The sequence below is a fragment of the Oncorhynchus nerka genome, linkage group LG18 (assembly GCF_034236695.1).
Source record: "Oncorhynchus nerka isolate Pitt River linkage group LG18, Oner_Uvic_2.0, whole genome shotgun sequence".
Lineage (NCBI taxonomy): Eukaryota > Metazoa > Chordata > Actinopteri > Salmoniformes > Salmonidae > Oncorhynchus > Oncorhynchus nerka.
This window is the reverse complement of record NC_088413.1, coordinates 84813645-84837571: the sequence shown is the minus strand read 5'-3', so window position 1 is coordinate 84837571 and position 23927 is coordinate 84813645. Positions and strand designations below refer to the sequence as shown.

The following is a 23927-nucleotide window of genomic DNA, read 5'->3' as shown; positions in this document are numbered from 1 at the left end:
GACCACCTGCTCTGATTCTAACAGGACTGACCACCCGCTCTGATTCTAACAGTACTGACCACCTGCTCTGATTCTAACCCTAACAGGACTGACCACCTGCTCTGATTCTAACAGGACTGACCAGCTGCTCTGATTCTAACCCTAACAGGACTGACCACCTGCTCTGATTCTGACAGGACTGACCACCTGCTCTGATTCTAACAGGACTGACCACCTGCTCTGATTCTAACAGTACTGACCACCTGCTCTGATTCTAACCCTAACAGGACTGACCACCTGCTCTGATTCTAACAGGACTGACCACCTGCTCTGATTCTAACAGGACTGACCACCTGCTCTGATTCTAACAGGACTGACCACCTGCTCTGATTCTAACAGGACTGACCACCTGCTCTGATTCTAACAGGACTGACCACCTGCTCTGATTCTAACAGGACTGACCACCCGCTCTGATTCTAACCCTAACAGGACTGACCACCTGCTCTGATTCTAACAGGACTGACCACCCGCTCTGATTCTAACCCTAACAGGACTGACCACCTGCTCTGATTCTGACAGGACTGACCACCTGCACTGATTCTAACCCTAACAGGACTGACCACCTGCTCTGATTCTGACAGGACTGACCACCTGCACTGATTCTGACAGGACTGACCACCTGCTCTGATTCTAACTGGACTGACCACCCGCTCTGATTCTAACTGGACTGACCACCCGCTCTGATTCTAACCCTGACAGGACTGACCACCCGCTCTGATTCTAACCCTAACAGGACTGACCACCTGCTCTGATTCTAACAGGACTGACCACCTGCTCTGATTCTAACAGGACTGACCACCTGCACTGATTCTAACCCTAACAGGACTGACCACCTGCTCTGATTCTGACAGGACTGACCACCTGCTCTGATTCTGACAGGACTGACCACCTGCTCTGATTCTAACCCTAACAGGACTGACCACCTGCTCTGATTCTGACAGGACTGACCACCTGCACTGATTCTAACCCTAACAGGACTGACCACCTGCTCTGATTCTGACAGGACTGACCACCTGCACTGATTCTGACAGGACTGACCACCTGCTCTGATTCTAACAGGACTGACCACCTGCTCTGATTCTAACCCTAACAGGACTGACCACCTGCTCTGATTCTAACAGGACTGACCACCTGCTCTGATTCTAACAGGACTGACCACCTGCTCTGATTCTAACAGGACTGACCACCTGCTCTGATTCTAACAGTACTGACCACCTGCTCTGATTCTAACCCTAACAGGACTGACCACCTGCTCTGATTCTAACAGGACTGACCAGCTGCTCTGATTCTAACCCTAACAGGACTGACCACCTGCTCTGATTCTAACAGGACTGACCACCTGCTCTGATTCTAACAGGACTGACCACCTGCTCTGATTCTAACAGGACTGACCACCTGCTCTGATTCTAACCCTAACAGGACTGTGAACCTGCTCTGATTCTAACAGGACTGACCACCTGCTCTGATTCTAACAGGACTGACCACTTGCTCTGATTCTAACCCTAACAGGACTGTGAACCTGCTCTGATTCTAACAGGACTGACCACCTGCTCTGATTCTAACAGGACTGACCACCTGCTCTGATTCTAACCCTAACAGGACTGACCACCTGCTCTGATTCTAACAGGACTGACCACCTGCTCTGATTCTAACAGGACTGACCACCTGCTCTGATTCTAACAGGACTGACCACCCGCTCTGATTCTAACCCTAACAGGACTGACCACCTGCTCTGATTCTGACAGGACTGACCACCTGCACTGATTCTAACCCTAACAGGACTGACCACCTGCTCTGATTCTGACAGGACTGACCACCTGCACTGATTCTAACAGGACTGACCACCTGCTCTGATTCTAACAGGACTGACCACCCGCTCTGATTCTAACCCTAACAGGACTGACCACCTGCTCTGATTCTGACAGGACTGACCACCTGCTCTGATTCTAACAGTACTGACCACCTGCTCTGATTCTAACCCTAACAGGACTGACCACCTGCTCTGATTCTGACAGGACTGACCACCTGCACTGATTCTAACCCTAACAGGACTGACCACCTGCTCTGATTCTGACAGGACTGACCACCTGCTCTGATTCTAACAGGACTGACCACCCGCTCTGATTCTAACAGTACTGACCACCTGCTCTGATTCTAACCCTAACAGGACTGACCACCTGCTCTGATTCTAACAGGACTGACCAGCTGCTCTGATTCTAACCCTAACAGGACTGACCACCTGCTCTGATTCTGACAGGACTGACCACCTGCTCTGATTCTAACAGGACTGACCACCTGCTCTGATTCTAACCCTAACAGGACTGACCACCTGCTCTGATTCTAACCCTAACAGGACTGACCACCTGCTCTGATTCTAACAGGACTGACCACCTGCTCTGATTCTAACAGGACTGACCACCTGCTCTGATTCTAACAGGACTGACCACCTGCTCTGATTCTAACAGGACTGACCACCTGCTCTGATTCTAACAGGACTGACCACCCGCTCTGATTCTAACCCTAACAGGACTGACCACCTGCTCTGATTCTAACAGGACTGACCACCCGCTCTGATTCTAACCCTAACAGGACTGGCCACCTGCTCTGATTCTGACAGGACTGACCACCTGCACTGATTCTAACCCTAACAGGACTGACCACCTGCTCTGATTCTGACAGGACTGACCACCTGCACTGATTCTGACAGGACTGACCACCTGCACTGATTCTGACAGGACTGACCACCCGCTCTGATTCTAACTGGACTGACCACCCGCTCTGATTCTAACCCTGACAGGACTGACCACCCGCTCTGATTCTAACCCTAACAGGACTGACCACCTGCTCTGATTCTAACAGGACTGACCACCTGCTCTGATTCTAACAGGACTGACCACCTGCACTGATTCTAACCCTAACAGGACTGACCACCTGCTCTGATTCTGACAGGACTGACCACCTGCTCTGATTCTGACAGGACTGACCACCTGCTCTGATTCTAACCCTAACAGGACTGACCACCTGCTCTGATTCTGACAGGACTGACCACCTGCACTGATTCTAACCCTAACAGGACTGACCACCTGCTCTGATTCTGACAGGACTGACCACCTGCACTGATTCTGACAGGACTGACCACCTGCTCTGATTCTAACAGTACTGACCACCTGCTCTGATTCTAACCCTAACAGGACTGACCACCTGCTCTGATTCTAACAGGACTGACCACCTGCTCTGATTCTAACAGGACTGACCACCTGCTCTGATTCTAACCCTAACAGGACTGTGAACCTGCTCTGATTCTAACAGGACTGACCACCTGCTCTGATTCTAACAGTACTGACCACCTGCTCTGATTCTAACCCTAACAGGACTGACCACCTGCTCTGATTCTAACAGGACTGACCACCTGCTCTGATTCTAACAGGACTGACCACCTGCTCTGATTCTAACAGGACTGACCACCTGCTCTGATTCTAACAGGACTGACCACCCGCTCTGATTCTAACCCTAACAGGACTGACCACCCGCTCTGATTCTAACCCTAACAGGACTGACCACCCGCTCTGATTCTAACCCTAACAGGACTGACCACCCGCTCTGATTCTAACCCTAACAGGACTGACCACCTGCTCTGATTCTAACAGGACTGACCACCCGCTCTGATTCTAACAGGACTGACCACCTGCTCTGATTCTAACAGGACTGACCACCTGCTCTGATTCCAACAGGACTGACCACCTGCTCTGATTCTAACAGGACTGACCACCTGCTCTGATTCTAACCCTAACAGGACTGACCACCCGCTCTGATTCTAACCCTAACAGGACTGACCACCCGCTCTGATTCCAACAGGACTGACCACCTGCTCTGATTCTAACCCTAACAGGACTGACCACCTGCTCTGATTCTGCTTGCTGTGCGGTAGCAGAGAGAACAGTGCATGACTGGGTGTGACTGGAGTCTCTGACAATTTTCAGAGCCTTCCTCTGACACCACCTGCTGTAGAGATCCTGGATGGCAGGCAGCTTTTCCCCAGTAATGTACTGGACCGTACCCACTACCCTCTGTAGTGCTTTGTGGTCGGAGGCCGAGCAGTTGCCGTACCAGGCAGTGATGCTCTCGATGTTGCAGCTGTAGAACCTTTTGAGGATCTCAGGACCTATGCCAAATCTTTTTCGTTTCTGAGGGGGAAAAGGCTTTGTTGTGCCCTCTTCACAACTGTCTTCGTGTGTTTGGACCATTCTAGTTTGTTGTTGATGTGGACACCAAGGAATTTGAAGCTCTCAACCTGCTCCACTGCAGCCCCGTCGATGAGAATGGGGGCGTGCTTGGTCCTCCTTTTTCTGTAGTCCACAATCATCTCCTTTATCTTGATCACGTTGAGGGAAGAGGTTGTTGCTGCTACCAAACTCTTATTATGCTGTTCAGTTTAGAATAAAACGTTATCCTTGATTCCTGAGAATGGTCAAAATATATATTTTTTAAAAACCTGTGGTAAACTAAATGTGAAATAATCTCCATGATATTCTAGATAAAGGAAACTGTAATGTTGGTTTAATCTTTAATACAACCCAGTACCTTACAGCTTGAAGACAGCCAACTCATCACAGTCATATAGTCATTGAAAGGTGTAGCCATGGTAGGTAGAGAGAGGTGTAGCCATGGTAGGTAGAGAGAGGTGTAGCCATGGTAGGTAGAGAGAGGTGTAGCCATGGTAGGTAGAGAGAGGTATAGCTATGGTAGGTAGAGAGAGGTATAGCTATGGTAGGTAGAGAGAGGAGTAGCCATGGTAGGTAGAGAGAGGTGTAGCCATGGTAGGTAGAGAGAGGTGTAGCTATGGTAGGTAGAGAGAGTATAGCCATGGTAGGTAGAGAGAGGTGTAGCTATGGTAGGTAGAGAGGTATAGCTATGGTAGGTAGAGAGAGGTATAGCTATGGTAGGTAGAGAGAGGAGTAGCTATGGTAGGTAGAGAGAGGTATAGCCATGGTAGGTAGAGAGAGGTATAGCCATGGTAGGTAGAGAGAGGTATAGCCATGGTAGGTAGAGAGAGGTATAGCCATGGTAGGTAGAGAGAGGTATAGCCATGGTAGGTAGAGAGGTATAGCTATGGTAGGTAGAGAGGTATAGCTATGGTAGGTAGAGAGAGGTGTAGCTATGGTAGGTAGAGAGAGGTGTAGCTATGGTAGGTAGAGAGAGGAGTAGCTATGGTAGGTAGAGAGAGGAGTAGCTATGGTAGGTAGAGAGAGGAGTAGCTATGGTAGGTAGAGAGAGGTGTAGCTATGGTAGGTAGAGAGAGGTATAGCTATGGTAGGTAGAGAGGGGTATAGCTATGGTAGGTAGAGAGAGGAGTAGCTATGGTAGGTAGAGAGAGGAGTAGCTATGGTAGGTAGAGAGAGGTATAGCTATGGTAGGTAGAGAGAGGAGTAGCTATGGTAGGTAGAGAGAGGTGTAGCCATGGTAGGTAGAGAGAGGTATAGCCATGGTAGGTAGAGAGAGGTGTAGCTATGGTAGGTAGAGAGAGGTATAGCTATGGTAGGTAGAGAGAGGTATAGCCATGGTAGGTAGAGAGAGGTATAGCCATGGTAGGTAGAGAGAGGTATAGCTATGGTAGGTAGAGAGAGGTATAGCTATGGTAGGTAGAGAGAGGTATAGCTATGGTAGGTAGAGAGAGGTATAGCTATGGTAGGTAGAGAGAGGTGTAGCCATGGTAGGTAGAGAGAGGTGTAGCCATGGTAGGTAGAGAGAGGTGTAGCTATGGTAGGTAGAGAGAGGTATAGCTATGGTAGGTAGAGAGAGGAGTAGCCATGGTAGGTAGAGAGGTATAGCTATGGTAGGTAGAGAGAGGTATAGCTATGGTAGGTAGAGAGATATAGCTATGGTAGGTAGAGAGAGGAGTAGCTATGGTAGGTAGAGAGAGGTATAGCTATGGTAGGTAGAGAGAGGAGTAGCCATGGTAGGTAGAGAGGTATAGATATGGTAGGTAGAGAGAGGTATAGCTATGGTAGGTAGAGAGAGGAGTAGCCATGGTAGGTAGAGAGAGGTGTAGCTATGGTAGGTAGAGAGAGGTATAGCCATGGTAGGTAGAGAGAGGTGCTATGGTAGGTAGAGAGAGTAGAGGTAGGTAGGTATAGCTATGGTAGGTAGAGAGAGGTATAGCTATGGTAGGTAGAGAGAGGTATAGCTATGGTAGGTAGAGAGGTATAGCTATGGTAGGTAGAGAGGTATAGCTATGGTAGGTAGAGAGATAGCTATGGTAGGTATAGCTATGGTAGGTAGAGAGAGGTATAGCCATGGTAGGTAGAGAGAGGTATAGCCATGGTAGGTAGAGAGAGGTGTAGCCATGGTAGGTAGAGAGAGGTGTAGCTATGGTAGGTAGAGAGAGGTATAGCCATGGTAGGTAGAGAGAGGAGTAGCCATGGTAGGTAGAGAGGTATAGCTATGGTAGGTAGAGAGAGGTATAGCTATGGTAGGTAGAGAGGTATAGCTATGGTAGGTAGAGAGAGGAGTAGCTATGGTAGGTAGAGAGAGGTATAGCTATGGTAGGTAGAGAGAGGAGTAGCTATGGTAGGTAGAGAGAGGTATAGCTATGGTAGGTAGAGAGAGGTATAGCTATGGTAGGTAGAGAGGTATAGCTGGTGCTAAACTGCAACATCCTGCTAATTGACCCATAAAGGATCTACAATAGAAGAAGTGATGTTATTGGAGCCAGACGCAGACAGTCAGTAGGCTACAGATCGGGACATGCACGGCCATTTAATAGTTTGGTGCATTATAACCGTGTTCAAGTGTTAAGGTGACCCCCCTTTGAACACAACATCCCCTGTACTGCTGTTTGGAAGCAGGTGTAGACTCAGGGAACATTGAGTACACCAGGTGTAGACTCAGGGAACATTGAGTACACCAGGTGTAGACTCAGGGAACATTGAGTACACCAGGTGTAGACTCAGGGAACATTGAGTACACCAGGTGTAGACTCAGGGAACATTGAGTACACCAGGTGTAGACTCAGGGAACATTGAGTACACCAGGTGTAGACTCAGGGAACATTGAGTACACCAGGGCCTGGATTTTGAAAACCTTAAGAAATGTTTTGTAAATCCAGGCACTGCAACTTTGGTATTAGGTAAGAGAATGGCACAAGGCTGGCTTGAGCAACGAAAGGAAACGATGTGCAACAACTAGACAGAGACATGTCCTGAGAAACAGTGTGTGGGCCATCCTGCCGACTTCAACAGCCTGTCTGTCTGTTTCATAACATTACTAGTGACATTACTTCAACACACATTGTTAGCTTGGCAGACCTGGGACCAGGCAACCAGAGGCAGACCTGGGACCAGGCAACCAGAGGCAGACCTGGGACCAGGCAACCAGAGGCAGACCTGGGACCAGGCAACCAGAGGCAGACCTGGGACCAGGCAACCAGAGGCAGACCTGGGACCAGGCAACCAGAGGCAGACCTGGGACCAGGCAACCAGAGGCAGACCTGGGACCAGGCAAATGATCAACAACATGTTGTAAGACAGTGAAAGGGCAAACGGATGAGACAATTCTCAGTACAAACACAGACAGATGTTCAGGCTAGTGGTCAAAATGCCACCCTATTGCCTATTTTAGTGCACTACATTTGACGAGGGCCCATTGGTTTCAGTGTGCCCCAACAGCACCAGGGTTCTCTGTTTATCTGAAGAGAATAGAAACCACTCAGGGAGTCCATGCAGGTTTAGCTACAGCCACAGTGAGTAAATACAGGCTACAAGTGTATAACTAGACTGACAGGGCTCTAATAGGACACTGTGACTAGGACCCATAGGGATCTAATAGGACACTGTGACCAGGACCCATAATAGGGCACTGTGACCAGGACCCATAATAGGGCTCTAATAGGGCACTGTGACCAGGACCCATAGGGCTCTAATAGGGCACTGTGACCAGGACCCATAATAGGGCTCTAATAGGGCACTGTGACCAGGAGCCATAGGGCTCTAATAGGGCACTTTGACCAGGACCCATAGGGCTCTAATAGGGCACTTTGACCAGGACCCATAGGGCTCTAATAGGGCACTTTGACCAGGACCCATAGGGCTCTAATAGGGCACTGTGACCAGGACCCATAGGGCTCTTTGACCAGGACCCATAGGGCTCTAATAGGGCACTGGTCTAAGGTAGTGCATTATATAGAGAATAGGGGGCCATTTGGGATGTATGCATAATAAAATAGGGCACTGTGGTTAAGGCTGGTTGGTTCCAGGTGGAGGGGAGGGGTTGCTGGTTGGTTCCAGGTGGAGGGGGGGGTTGCTGGTTGGTTCCAGGTGGAGGTGCTGATTGGTTCCAGGTGGAGGTGCTGGTTGGTTCCAGGTGGAGGGGGAAGGTGCTGGTTGGTTCCAGGTGGAGGGAAGGTGCTGGTTGGTTCCAGGTGGAGGGGGTGCTGGTTGGTTCCAGGTGGAGGGGGGTTGCTGGTTGGTTCCAGGTGGAGGGGGGTTGCTGGTTGGTTCCAGGTGGAGGGGGTGCTGGTTGGTTCCAGGTGGAGGGGGGTTGCTGGTTGGTTCCAGGTGGAGGGGGTGCTGGTTGGTTCCAGGTGGAGCAGGGCTCAGGTCAGTTGACTGGAGGGTCTCTGACCCCAACATTACCATCCTCCATCCCAAAGTACACCCGCTCTGCCATCCCCACAAACAGACCTGTCTCTACCACACCTAGGAGGGAGAGAGGCATGGTGAGGTCAGGGGGAGGGAGAGACATGAGGTAGGAGGTAGAGAAGCAAGGTGAGGTAGGGGGGAGGGAGAGGGGCATGGTGAGGTAGGGGGGAGGGAGAGACATGAGGTAGGAGGTAGAGAAGCAAGGTGAGGTAGGGGGAGGGAGAGACATGAGGTAGGAGGTAGAGGGGAGGAGGTGAGGGGGGAGGGAGAGACATGAGGTGAGGTAGGAGGTGAGGTAGGAGGTAGAGAAGCAAGGTGAGGTAGGGGGGAGGGAGAGAGGCGAGATAGGAAGGAGAGAAACAGACTAACATTCATGTCCCAGAACAAGTCACTGTCGGAGCAGGAACAGCAGCAGCAAGTTCAGTGTGTGTGTGCGCGTGCATGTACCTGGTATCATCTTGATAGCGATATTGACCTCCTTCCAGTTGTGAGTGTGTTCAAACTTCCAGTCCAGAATGAAGTTACTGTTGTCCGTTACCACCGGACCCTGAACAATCAAAATACTGGATCTCACTCACATATAAATGACCAATGAGAATGCTTTCCTCTCAGAAGAGGTCCAATGAAAACTCTTCCTGTCGTAAGTGTCATGCTTTATGTTAATGACTTTCCACTCCATTAATACGCTTCTCTTCTCTTATTCAACTGTTAATTTACAATTTTATATTCACTATAATACACAACAAATTACCTGAATGAACCACAGTGCATTCGGAAAGTATTCAGACCCCTTGACTTTTGCCACATTGTTATATTACAGCGTTATTCTAAAAACGATTCAATTGTTTTTTCAATCTACACACAATATCCCATAATGACAAAGCAAAAACAGGTTAGATTTTTGTAAATTTATTACACATAAAAAGCTGAAATATAACATTAACATTAGTATATGCTTAACACCCCGGCAGTCATACAATCTAAGCTAGATGCCCTCAATCTCACACAAATCATCAAGGAACCCACCAGGTACAACCCTAACTCTGTAAACAAGGGCACCCTCATAGACGTCATCCTGACCAACTGGCCCTCCAAATACACCTCCGCTGTCTTCAACCAGGATCTCAGCGATCACTGCCTCATTGCCTGTATTTGCTACGGAGCCGCAGTCAAACGACCACCCCTCATCACTGTCAAACGCTCCCTAAAACACTTCTGTGAGCAGGCCTTCCTAATCGACCTGGCCCGGGTATCCTGGAAGGACATTGACCTCATCCCGTCAGTTGAGGATGCCTGGTCATTCTTTAAAAGTAACTTCCTCACCATTTTAGATAAGCATGCTCCGTTAAAAAAATGCAGAACTAAGAACAGATACAGCCCTTGGTTCACTCCAGACCTGACTGCCCTCGACCAGCACAAAAACATCCTGAGGCGGACTGCAATAGCATCGAATAGTCCCCGCGATATGCAACTGTTCAGGGAAGTCAGGAACCAATACACGCAGTCAGTCAGGAAAGCTAAGGCCAGCTTCTTCAGGCAGAAGTTTGCATCCTGTAGCTCCAACTCCAAAATGTTCTGGGACACTGAAGTCCATGGAGAACAAGAGCACCTCCTCCCAGCTGCCCACTGCACTGAAGCTAGGTAACACTGTCACCACCGATAAATCCATGATTATCGAAAACTTCAACAAGCATTTCTCAACGGAAGGCCATGCCTTCCGCCTGGCTACTCCAAGCTTGGCCAGGTCGCAGTTGCAAATGAGAACTTGTTCTCAACTAGCCTTCCTGGTTAAATAAAAAAAAATTCAGACCCTTGACTCAGTACTATGGTAAAGCACCCTTGGCAGCGATTACAGCCTCAAGTCTTCTTGGGCATGACGCTACAAGCTTGGCACACCTGTATTTGGGGAGTTTCTACCATTATTCTCTGCAGATCCTCTCAAGCTCTGTCAGGTTGGATGGGGAGCGTCGCTGCACAGCTATTGTCAGGTCTCTTCAGAGATGTTCTATCATGTTCCAAGTAGCAGTTTTGGCTGGGCCACTCAAGGACATTGAGCCTTGTCCCAAAGCCACTCCTGCTGTGTGCTTAGGGTCAATGTCCTGTTGGAAGGTGAACCTTTACCCCAGTCTGAGGCCCTGGAGCAGGTTTTCATCAAGGATCTCGCTGTACTTTGCTCCGTTCCCCTTTCCCTCGATCCTGACTGACGATTAAAAACATCCCCACAGCATGATGCTACCACCACCATGCTTCACCGTAGAGATGGTGCCATGTTTCCTCCAGACGTGACCCTTGGCATTCAGTCCAAAGAGTTCAATCTTGCTTTCATCAGACCAGAGAATCTTGTTTCTCATGGTCTGAGGGTCCTTTAAGTGCCTTATACTGAGGTGCTTCCGTCTGGCCACTCTACCACAAAATGCCTGATTGGTGGAGAATTGCAGAGATGGGAGAAGCTTCCAGAAGGACAACCATCTCCACAGAAGAACCTTTGAGCTCTATCAGAGTGACCATCAGGTTCTTGGTCACCTCCCTGACCAAGGCCCTTCTCCCCCGATTGCTGTGTGTTCTTGGAGACCTTCAATGCTGCAGACATTTTTTGCTACCCTTGCCCAGATCTGTGCCTCGACACAATCCTGTCTCGGAGCTCTACGGACAGTTCTTTCAACCTCAACGCTTGGTTTTTGCTCCGACATGCACTGTCAACTGTGGGACCTCATATAGACAGGTGTGTGTCTTTCCAAATCATATCCAATCAATTTAATTGACCAGAGGTGGATTCCAATCAAGTTGTAGAAACATCTCAAGGTGTTTCAATGGAAACAAGATGCACCTGAGCTCAATTTAGAGTCTCATAGCAAAGAGTCTGACTACTTATGTAAATAAGGAATCTGTTTCTGATTTTTAATACATTTGCTAACAATCCTAAAAACCTGTTTTCGCTTCGTCATTATGGGGTATTGTGTGTAAATTGATCAGAAAAAAATATTCAATCCATTTTAGAATACGCTGTAAATTAACAAAATGTGGAAAAAGGGATCTCAATACTTTCCGAAGGCAATGTATCGTGTTGGTGACTCAGCTTTACAACAGGAAGAGTTGTATATATGGTGACTCAGCTTTACAACAGGAAGAGTTGTATATATGGTGACTCAGCTTTACAACAGGAAGAGTTGTATATATGGTGACTCACAACAGGAAGAGTTGTATATATGGTGACTCACAACAGGAAGAGTTGTATATATGGAGACTCACAACAGGAAGAGTTGTATATATGGTGACTCACAACAGGAAGAGTTGTATATACTGGAGACTCAGCAGGAAGAGTTGTACTCACAACAGGAAGAGTTGTATATATGGTGACTCAGCAGGAAGAGTTTACAAACAGGAAGAGTTGTATATGGAGACTCACAACAGCTTTACAACAGGAAGAAGTTGTATATATGGTGACTCACAACTTTGTATATATGGTGAACAGGAAGAGTTGTATATATGGTGACTCACTCAAACAGGAAGAGTTGTATATATGGTGACTCAGCAGGAAGAGTTGTATATATGGTGACTCACAACAGGAAGAGTTGTATATATGGTGACTCAGCTTTACAACAGGAAGAGTTGTATATATGGTGACTCACAGCTTTACAACAGGAAGAGTTGTATATATGGTGACTCACAGCTTTACAACGGAAGAGTTGTATATATGGTGACTCAGCTCCCCTCACAACAGGAAGCGCTTGGCTATCGCTCCTGGAGACGGGGACGTAGGCCATAGGGATCACCTCAATAGGAACACCCTTCTTCCACTGCTGGCCCAGGACCGAGGAGTCCTTCCTGGGGGGGGGGGGGGACACACTCAGTTATTCAGGGCTCAACATTCAGGCACATTTTCCAGTGGAACACAGAGGTCAAGATCTGACAGAAATGTGGAAGAGGCATAATTTGAACAGCAGGTGATTCTCTGTACTTCGTTGGCTGAGCAAAAGTCAAGGGCTTTTTCAAGCACTTCATTGTAATTTAAGGACCTACATTTTACTTATTGTAATAATCTATAGAAAAGCTCCCCTCGCCCGCGTGGCAGCTAGTCGCCCCGCCCAGCAGCTAGTCGCCCCGCCCGCGTGGCAGCTAGTCGCCCCGCCCAGCTAGTCGCCCCGCCCGCGTGGCAGCTAGTCGCCCCGCCCAGCTAGTCGCCCCGCCCGCGTGGCAGCTAGTCGCCCCGCCCAGCTAGTCGCCCCGCCCAGCTAGTCGCCCCGCCCAGCTAGTCGCCCCGCCCAGCTAGTCGCCCCGCCCGCGTGGCAGCTAGTCGCCCCGCCCAGCTAGTCGCCCCGCCCGCGTGGCAGCTAGTCGCCCCGCCCAGCTAGTCGCCCCGCCCAGCTAGTCGCCCCGCCCGCGTGGCAGCCCCCCGCCCAGCAGCTAGTCGCCCCGCCCGCGTGGCAGCTAGTCGCCCGCCCAGCTAGTCGCCCCGCCCGCGTGGCAGCTAGTCGCCCCGCCCAGCTAGTCGCCCCCCAGCCCAGCGCCCCGCCCAGGTAGTCGCCCCGCCCGCGTGGCAGCTAGTCAGTCTGACACAAACACACTAATGAAGTCTGTCCAGGACAACTCACAGCTTTAATCACTGCCAAAGATGCTCCTACAAAGTATTGACTGAGGGGTGTGAATACTTATGTAAATGAGATATTTCATTTAAGAAGTTTGCTAAATGTTTTCACGGTCACTATTGTGTGTAGATGGGTGAGAAAATATATATTTTGAATTGAGGCTGAAATAACAGTGTAATAAGTCAAAGGGGTGTGAATACTTTGACGTCACTATAGATATAACAACCAGCTGTCTAAGTCTGACCCCCTCAACAACCAGCTGTCTAAGTCTGACCCCCTCAACAACCAGCTGTCTAGGTCTGACCCTATAGATATCATAACAACCAGCTGTCTAGGTCTGACCCGCTCAACAACCAGCTGTCTAGGTCTGGCCCTATAGATATCATAACAACCAGCTGTCTAGGTCTGATCCTATAGATATCATAACAACCAGCTGTCTAGGTCTGACCCCCTCAACAACCAGCTGTCTAGGTCTGACCCCCTCAACAACCAGCTGTCTAGGTCTGACCCCCTCAACAACCAGCTGTCTAGGTCTGACCCTATAGATATCATAACAACCAGCTGTCTAGGTCTGAACCCCCCAACAACAAGCTGTCTAGGTCTGACCCCCTCAACAACCAGCTGTCTAGGTCTGATCCTATAGATATCATAACAACCAGCTGTCTAAGTCTGACCCGCTCAACAACCAGCTGTCTAGGTCTGACCCCCTCAACAACCAGCTGTCTAGGTCTGACCCTATAGATATAACAACCAGCTGTCTAAGTCTGACCCGCTCAACAACCAGCTGTCTAGGTCTGGCCCGCTCAACAACCAGCTGTCTAGGTCTGATCCTATAGATATCATAACAACCAGCTGTCTAGGTCTGACCCGCTCAACAACCAGCTGTCTAGGTCTGGCCCGCTCAACAACCAGCTGTCTAGGTCTGACCCTATAGATATAACAACCAGCTGTCTAGGTCTGACCCGCTCAACAACCAGCTGTCTAGGTCTGACCCGCTCAACAACCAGCTGTCTAGGTCTGACCCTATAGATATAACAACCAGCTGTCTAGGTCTGACCCTATAGATATAACAACCAGCTGTCTAGGTCTGACCCTATAGATATAACAACCAGCTGTCTAGGTCTGACCCCCTCAACAACCAGCTGTCTAGGTCTGACCCCCTCAACAACCAGCTGTCTAGGTCTGACCCCCTCAACAACCAGCTGTCTAGGTCTGACCCCCTCAACAACCAGCTGTCTAGGTCTGACCCCTCAACAACCAGCTGTCTAGGTCTGACCCCCTCAACAACCAGCTGTCTAGGTCTGACCCCCTCAACAACCAGCTGTCTAGGTCTGACCCCCTCAACAACCAGCTGTCTAGGTCTGACCCCCTCAACAACCAGCTGTCTAGGTCTGACCCCCTCAACAACCAGCTGTCTAGGTCTGACCCCCTCAACAACCAGCTGTCTAGGTCTGACCCCCTCAACAACCAGCTGTCCAGGTCTGACCCTATAGATATAACAACCAGCTGTCTAGGTCTGACCCTATAGATATAACAACCAGCTGTCTAGGTCTGACCCTATAGATATAACAACCAGCTGTCTAGGTCTGACCCTATAGATATAACAACCAGCTGTCTAGGTCTGACCCTATAGATATAACAACCAGCTGTCTATCATAACAACCACACAACAACCAGCTGTCTATGTCTGACCCGCTCAACAACCAGCTGTCTATGTCTGACCCGCTCAACAACCAGCTGTCTAGGTCTGACCCTATAGATATAACAACCAGCTGTCTAGGTCTGATCCCCTCAACAACCAGCTGTCTAGGTCTGAAAGATTGTGTGTGTGAAGCGTGTCATAAAACAGAACGGTGATGAGGCATATATCTGGGGAAGCATCTAACATGTCTAGTGTTGATTATTTATTTATTTTTAAATAATGGAATCAAATCAAATGTATTTATATAGCCCTTCGTACATCAGCTGATATCTCAAAGTGCTGTACAGAAACACAGCCTAAAACCCTAAACAGCAAGCAATGCAGGTGTAGAAGCACGGTGGCTAGGAAAAACTCCCTAGAAAGGCCAAAACCTAGGAAGAAACCTAGAGAGGAACCAGGCTATGAGGGGTGGCCAGTCCTCTTCTGGCTGTGCCGGGTGGAGATTATAACAGAACATGGCCAAGATGTTCAAATGTTGGAATTGTTGAATAATGAATAAAGATGAAAAGCTGAAATATCTAGAGTCAATAAGTAGTCAACCCTTTATGGCACATTGAAATACCGCATAATAAGTTACATGGACTCACCGTGTGCCGTAACAGTGTTTAACATTATGTTTTAAAGACTACCCCATCTCTGTACCCCACACATACAATTACCTATGGTTCCTCAGTCTAGCAGTGAATTTCAAACAGTTTCAACCACAAAGACCAGGGAGGCATCTATTGGTAGAGGGGTAAAAATAAAAAAGCAGACATTGAATATCCCTTTGAGCATGAAGTTATTAATTACACATTGGATGGTGTATCAATACACCCAGTCTCTACAAAGATACAGGCGTCCTTCCTAACGCAATTGTCGGAGAGGAAGGAAGCCGCTCAGGGATTTCACCATGAGGCCAATGGTGACTTTAAAACAGTTAGACTTTAATGTCTGTGATAGGAGACAACTGAGGATGGAGCAACACAGTAATTACTCCACAATACCAGTTTAATGGCTGTGATAGGAGACAACTGAGGATGGAGCAACACAGTAGTTACTCCACAATACCAGTTTAATGGCTGTGATAGGAGACAACTGAGGATGGATCAACAACCATTGTAGTTACTCCACAATACGAACCTAAATGACAGAGTGAAAAGAAGGAAGCCCTTACAGAATAATCTCCCAAAACATGCATCCTGTTTGCAACAATGCACTAAAGTCATACTGCAAAAAAATGTGTCAAAGAAATTAACTTTTTGTCCTGAACACAAAGGGTTGTTTGGGGAAAAACCAATAGAACACAGTGGTGACTGCATCATGTTATGGGTATGCTTGTCATCGTTAAGGACTAGGGAGTTTTTTTTATTAAAAGGAAATGGAGCTCAGCACAGGCAAAATCCTAAAAGAAAAGCAGACTGAACCAGGTTTCCACCAGACACTGGGAGATTAATTCAACTTTCAACAGGGCAATAACCTAAAACACAAGGCCAAATCTACTCTGGAGTTTGACCAATAAGACAGTGAATCTACTTAAATCTATGGCAAGACCTGAAAATGGTTGTCTAACCATGATCAATACCCAATTTGACAACACTTAAAGATTCCTCAACAAAGCATTGCCTCAAGGGTGTGAATACTTCTGCATTTCATTCAATACATTTGCTAAAATCCCCTTGTCATTAAGGGGTATTGTGTGTAGATCGGTGAGAAAACATTAATTCATTTGAAAATCAGGCTGTAACCACTAAATGTGGAGTAAGTTAAGGGGTATGAATACTTTCTGAAGGCACTGGCCTAGATTAAAAATAACATAACAATATTATTTTCACTGGCCCAAGCGGGCCACTGACGGGGATGAAGGACCTGGCCTGGAGGATTCCCAGGCCTGCAGTGGAGTCCTCCGAGGTTTCTTTATATTTTTAACCTCTATTATACTTTAGCCAATCAAAGACCTCACCAAATCTAGGCACTATGCAATTACAGGAGAACACACCCACCTGAAGTCAGCGATGACGATGAAGTGTTTGGCACAGCCGGCTACAATCTTCTCCTGAGTCAGACAGCCTCTAGGAGAGTGAGTGGGGAGAGGAGGGGAGTGAGGGAGATGGTGATGTATGGAGCCTGGCATGGATAGTAAACGGACTGTCAGCCAGGGAGAGCAACGGGACTGTCAGCCAGGGAGAGCAACGGGACTGTCAGCCAGGGAGAGCAACGGGACTGTCAGCCAGGGAGAGCAACGGGACTGTCAGCCAGGGAGAGCAACGGGACTGTCAGCCAGGAGAGCAACGGGACTGTCAGCCAGGGAGAGCAACGGGACTGTCAGCCAGGGAGAGCAACGGGACTGTCAGCCAGGGAGAGCAACGGGACTGTCAGCCAGGGAGAGCAACGGGACTGTCAGCCAGGGAGAGCAACGGGACTGTCAGCCAGGGAGAGCAACGGGACTGTCAGCCAGGGAGAGCAACGGGACTGTCAGCCAGGGAGAGCAACGGGACTGTTAGCCAGGGAGAGCAACGGGACTGTTAGCCAGGGAGAGCAACGGGACTGTTAGCCAGGGAGAGCAACGGGACTGTCAGCCAGGGAGAGCAACGGGACTGTCAGCCAGGGAGAGCAACGGGACTGTCAGCCAGGGAGAGCAACGGGACTGTCAGCCAGGGAGAGCAACGGGACTGTCAGCCAGGGAGAGCAACAGGACAGCCTAGAACTGTGATCCGGTGAATATACAGCGTCTTACCCTCCTCCTTTGATGAGTGTGAGAGCAGCATCCACCTCGTCTGCCCCATCGATGGCCACGTCCAGCTGGAAGGGGGTTAGAGGTCAGAGAGGTAGAATACAATACTGCTGACAATAACACAGTCTACAGGACAAACTTCTGATTTGACACACTAACTCCACACGTTTCCTAAAGAATGTGTCCAACTTGAGGACATGTAACACATCGTTTTAAAACAAGTTGCTAACCAACAGTACCTCTGGGTGTCTGTCCAGATCCGACAGGGTTAGACCATGCTGCAGAATCAACTGACGAGCCTGGAGGACAAGATCAAATGTTGAGGGCCATCTGCCAGATTAGAGTCGGCTCTCTGAGATCCCCCGTAGAATACATGATACACAGCCATCGTACCCTCACACTCACCTGGAAGGAGGTGGGGACACACACTATGTTGAGTTTCTCCTGACGAACTCTCTCCGCTAGAACAGGTCAGAGAGGTGATCACAATCAGCCCTTTGTGGATGAATAAAGTACTACATTCTCTTATTCAGCCGGTACGCTAGTATTATGGGTCTCCTCACCTAGTCTGTCTACAGCATACACAATGGTGGAGCCACTGCCCACTCCAACTACCTGGTTGTTCTGTGATGGAAGGAAAGACAAGTAACAGCCAGTTCACATGATCATATAGCCAGAAGATACCGACCCACCGTTACGCTTGTTTACACTGAGCTGCACTGGGGTCAGAACGCAGTCATGGTTACATTAAGACACCGTGGAACCGGAGAGAGACATGGGTTGGTAAACGTACCTCGATGCAGGGATGGGATATGGAACTGTACTCCAAATGTTACCTTTATCCTTACCGATACAGCGAGAAGATTGTAAAAACCCCGCGGTGTCTCACAAAAAAAACTGCCCCGAAAGATGTAGCAGAGGGAGGAGAGGCTCCAGCTTAAATGGCCGTCAGGGGACAAGGAGAGTTTGGAAGCATTGAACGATTCTGTTGGCGGGAGTCAAGTTGGTGAAAATGAATGGATGACAGTGAAGAACAGTAGAATGAAAAGGGCTAAAGTTGGAAATGAACAGCAGTTTAATGGTTGGAGTGGGATTCACCAGCTACGACGTTTATTGGGTGATCTGTTCGCAGTCTCGAAGATGGCGAAAGACAAATGGTTCGAGTGACAAAGAGCCATAATTCTGATTTAGTGACAGTTTATTAACAGTCCAAAAGGCTCTACAAGATATCAACGAAGGCTATGACTTTGAGTAGGGCACCGGTTAAAAAGGCGTCATATCTCTGGCGTCTCGGTTTTGGGATGGCAGGAGCAGTGGACGCACATCGCTTGGCACGAACGATAGAAAGGAAGTATGCCTATCGGTGTAGTGTGGTTTGATGAAGTGGTTCTCCTGAATCATGGAAAACTTGGGTATGTGAGATATGAGGTAATACCGTATGTACAGAAGCCGCTGCAGTGTTACATTGTAAAAGTTGCCACGTTGACAAAGGTAGAAATATGTATTAGCTGACAAGTCACATGAGGCATGTTGCTGTAATTGTGATGGGAATCACATTCCCGGAGTGCCCTGTATGGATGAAGAGGTCGCAGTAGCTAGGATCAGGGCTATCCAGCAGGTTTCCTATGTGGAGGCAGTGAAAATAGCTTGAGTAGAGATGGTAGTGGATGTCCCACAGTCAATGCCATGCAGGAGAAGGATCCCAACACACAGCAGGTCTCCTATGTGGAGGCAGTGAATAGCTTGAGTAGAGATGGTAGTGGATGTCCCACAGTCAATGCCATGCAGGAGAAGGATCCAAACACACAGCAGGTCTCCTATGTGGAGGCAGTGAATAGCTTGAGTAGAGATGGTAGTGGATGTCCCACAGTCAATGCCATGCAGGAGAAGGATCCAAACACACAGCAGGTCTCCTATGTGGAGGCAGTGAATAGCTTGAGTAGAGATGGTAGTGGATGTCCCACAGTCAATGCCATGCAGGAGAAGGATCCCAACACACAGCAGGTCTCCTATGTGGAGGCAGTGAATAGCTTGAGTAGAGATGGTAGTGGATGTCCCACAATCAATGCCATGCAGGAGAAGGATCCCAACACACAGCAGGTTTCCTATGTGGAGGCAGTGAAAAGCTTGAGTAGAGATGGTAGTGGATGTCCCACAGTCAATGCCATGCAGGAGAAGGATCCCAACACACAGCAGGTATCCTATGTGGAGGCAGTGAAAATAGCTTGAGTAGAGATGGTAGTGGATGTCCCACAATGCCATGCAGGAGAAGGATCCCAACACACAGCAGGTCTCCTATGTGGAGGTGAATAGCAGTGAATGGTAGTGGATGTCCCACAGTCAATGCCATGCAGGAGAAGGATAGAGATGGTAGTGGATGTCCCACAGTCAATGCCATGCAGGAGAAGGATCCCAACACACAGCAGGTCTCCTATGTGGAGGCAGTGAATAGCTCGAGTAGAGATGATAGTGGATGTCCCACAATGCCATGCAGGAGAAGGATCCCAACACACGAGCAGTGAAGGTGGACTTTGTTGCGTTCAAGTGATAAATTGCCACAAAAACAATCTAAAGAAGCGAGACAAAAATGTGATGGTAGCAAAAAGATTTCTGGAACGCCAGTACTTTACATCCGAAATGTTAAAGAAAACTGAATGAAGAGGTTCCCCCCTCCCAGGTTCCTGCGCCTGTGTAAAGGTCTGAATAGACATTTCAATCTGGCTGAAATAATATTTTTTTTAATGTAACTTTTGAATACTAATAGTACATTTGTTCACATTTCCCTAGTCTATTATTGTTTAGCGTTAAAGCTGATCAGTTTTCCCCTCAGCCAGTAGGTGGCGGCATGCACCTCTAACGCTGTTTGCGGACTGCGATAATACCATAGAAAACTGCCCTTTTTGTCATCATGCTAGCTAGCAGTAGCCACCTCAGCCATTTTGGAATGGCAGGGTCAGCCAATCAGCTCCTTTGTTGTTCAAGGCAACATGCCATTCCAAAATTGCTGCTGTGGCTACTGTTAGCTAGCAAGAGGATGAAAAGGGCAGTTTCACAGGACAACTACCATTATTTCCGTCTTTGATGTAGCAGTGTGGATAGGAGGTCAAACTCGGTGTACAGTGGCACATCCCATCCCTGCATTGAGGTACGTTTTTCAACCCATATCTTGCGCCAAACCCGGTGCAGCTCAGTGTAAACGAGCATAACGGTACGGTCAGTATCTCCTGGCAATATGATAATACCACCATTTCCCATGACACTATGAAATAACTATTCCTAGAATCCCAGTAGTACATCTCTCCATAATAGTGTAACATCTTCATAAATCTGTTCCATTATAAATCTACTGATGTCTTACCACAGATTCCTTACATTAATACAATGCAGAAAAAGATGCAACACATTACAAAATATTTTATTTAAACTTCTTCATATTAGGTGGTTGGCAGGATAATATTTCTGAATAATATAAAAAATAAACTTAATTTTGTTAATAAGTAGGCATGTGTGGAGCAACACCCAAACTTTTCCCCAACAGATATTATCAAGAAAACCATTCCAATAGTTTTACTTTACTACCAAGGTTAGTATCAGGGGTAAATATTTTGACATGAATGTAAATGGCCCTATGGTCTGAGGGGAGTACAACACACCATCAATACATTTCAATATAAGCCAAAAAATGTATTCTGGAGTGTCTGGAACCTGTTTTATTACCCCAAGTGGATGAGCTGTCGGCCGGAAACCTCTCTCTCCATATATCAGTAAGATCAAACTTTCCCATAAAAAGTATTAAACCCAAATTCTGATTGGTTGGCCTACCTGGGGGCCATCTATCAGTTGAATTATCTATAGTGATGTTAAAGTCGCCTCCTATCAATAATAACAAATTGGTTTCATTTAGATAATGAAGTATACGTTTCTCTACTGACTCAAGCAACTCATTCTCATGTTTGGTGTTTACAGTAATGAGCGTAACGTCATTGTAACTGATCACAAGACAAATAAAGTGACCAAAGGGCTCACAGTCCAACTGGACTGGAATGTGGACCTCAGTTCATGTTGCAATCGCCCACGTGGGTATATGTTCCTAAAGACCAATCGCCCACGTGGGTATATGTTCCTAAAGACCAATCGCCCACGTGGGTATATGTTCCTAAAGACCAATCGCCCACGTGGGTATATGTTCCTAAAGACCAACGAGGAGATGGGAGAGGCGGGACACGTCCAGTGTCACAAAATCAACATGCGGACACACGGGCACCGGAGGTCTGGTCAGCATGCTGCAGATGCTCCTGAGCAGTGTGGATGCAATGATTGAATAACATGTACACGAGCCTCGCCAAATAATTTAAACGTACACGTTACTCCCTCATTGTGTCAACGAGCATCTGTGTAGCCAGGTGCTAAAATGGAACTTGGTTCTATTTGTAACACTTGATGCGCTGCAAGTCTCGCCTCTCCACATTGGTTTTTAGGAACAAAAAACGCATGTGGGTGATTGCAACATGAACTGAGGTCCACACTCCAGTTGGTGGTGGTAAAGCACCTTAAAGTTGGTTGCCAACCGCCATATAAAGTCCAAAGAAGAAGAAGTCTGAAGGAGGAGAGATCACTAGACACTAACTAGGTTTACCATTTTATGTGTTGATTAACTGTCTGAGTAGAGGACCTTGTGCATTTCAGGTCAAATAACAACCCAATGTTTATATCCCAGGACAAATGAGCTAGCAACAGCAAGGTAGCGAATATAAACGTTTAATGCTTTTAGATCTGTCCCAAAATTAATATATAGTTGGTTCAGAGTTCATTTTGATATTTCAATTGTGCCCTGCCCTATGGGGCTCCCGATCACGGCCTGTTGTGATACAGCCCGGGATCGAACCAGGGTCTGTTGTGATACATTACATGATGTACTAGTCAGTCAACTAGGTACCTGGACACGGTATGTTTACTTCCTAACGTTTCACTAGTACATTACATGACGTACTAGTCAGTCAACTAGGTACCTGGACACGGTATGTTTACTTCCTAACGTTTCACTAGTACATTACATGATGTACTAGTCAGTCAACTAGGTGTTTAGCATCAGCATGGCCCCCACATTAACACACCGAACTGAGCACGGTAGCTGACCTAGCTATCTGCTAAACAAAATACATGAACTGTCCCCATTGTTAGCTATATTAGTCCACACAATATCAGTTGTGTTACCTGAACATGATTATCCACCGCAGCATAGCCTGCTAGTTTCTTCGCTTCTTCCGCCATGCCGTGTCTGCTGCTGGGACTCCTAAAGAGAGACACGTGTTTCAGCTTGGGGGTGAACGGCGTCTGTTTCCTCCCTCCTGCAGAACGGTGACCAGCTGACAGCAGGGTGGGACCGAGCCACCTCTGGAGGAGCATAGCCCTGCCCATCGACGACACACAACCTCCTCCAAGGACTGACAAATGCACGATGTGCCGCAAAATAAACCTACTATGTTGTTGTTGTTGTTGCTGAGTCCTTATGCCGCTCGACCAACGCGTTAAACCCACTGAACTGTTGACATGTATATCTGTGTACATGTACCTTCCTCGATTAGTGCTGCGTTCAACACCCCAACATCCCTGAACGGTTTAAAACTGTTCATCAATTAAAGGGACAGTCTGTACGTTTTCCAGTCATTTGATAAATGATAAATGCCCCTTGATTTAGGCGTTTTGTTGTTATAGGTTAAAGTTGCACTGTGCAGAAATCACTCCACCATTTCCCGGGTGCTAAAACTCTAATAGTTTGTCTAATTTCAGTTTATGGGTCAAAATAAGCAAATATAGCGTAGATAATCATTATACCATCTAAACCGCTGTGAAATATATTTTCCATAACTCAAAATATTGTTGTTATAGCACACATATATCAGATCCACCGCTTCTTAGACTTGCTTTCGAGTAGAATGATAGATCTATAGTTTATTTTTTCTATGTGAAATAAGGACGATGTTTTGTGTGGGCTTATGCTGGCGTGACGTTTTGATAACCGTGTAAATCGCTCTCCGACAAGGTGGCCGTTGAAAACAGTAATGTTCGCATCGAAAGTAGGCTAATTCTTAGAGCACTTCAAACATACATTTCATTAAAATCTAGTGATATTTGTGAAAATGTCACAGGACGCATTAGCTCCATTCTTTACATTATTGTAGTTTTAATTCATCTTCTGTTACCCCTTTTCGACATCTATCCACAGGGGGCAACTTTGGTTTTAGAAGTGG

The 23927-nt window shown here is 47.6% G+C and overlaps 1 protein-coding gene across 1 annotated transcript; it reads right to left on the bottom strand.

Moving 5' to 3' along the window:
- Positions 1-6314: 6314 nt before the first annotated feature.
- LOC115122498 (ribose 5-phosphate isomerase A (ribose 5-phosphate epimerase)) lies at positions 6315-23270 on the bottom strand. Its single transcript, XM_065004468.1, has 11 exons — positions 22891-23270; positions 18240-18300; positions 18082-18137; positions 17916-17975; positions 17680-17744; positions 16946-17014; positions 12395-12500; positions 9709-9735; positions 9494-9502; positions 9123-9222; positions 6315-8732 (listed from the first exon to the last, which is right to left on the bottom strand). Exons 1-11 carry the CDS (start codon positions 23242-23244, stop codon positions 8635-8637), a joined length of 1005 nt encoding a protein of 334 aa, XP_064860540.1. The 5' UTR covers positions 23245-23270; the 3' UTR covers positions 6315-8634.
- Between the last annotated feature and the right edge of the window lie 657 nt (positions 23271-23927).

Coding starts and splice junctions, on each gene's coding strand:
- LOC115122498 (XM_065004468.1), bottom strand. CDS start 23,244: ATGTACACAGATATACATGTCAACAGTTCAGTGGGTTTAACGCGTTGG. Junction 9,736..12,394: donor GCGATAGCCAAGCGCTTCCT/GTTGTGAGGGGA, acceptor GACGTCTATGAG/GGTGCCCTTGTTTACAGAGT. Junction 8,733..9,122: donor CGCTATCAAGATGATACCAG/GTACATGCACGC, acceptor TCTCCCTCCTAG/GTGTGGTAGAGACAGGTCTG.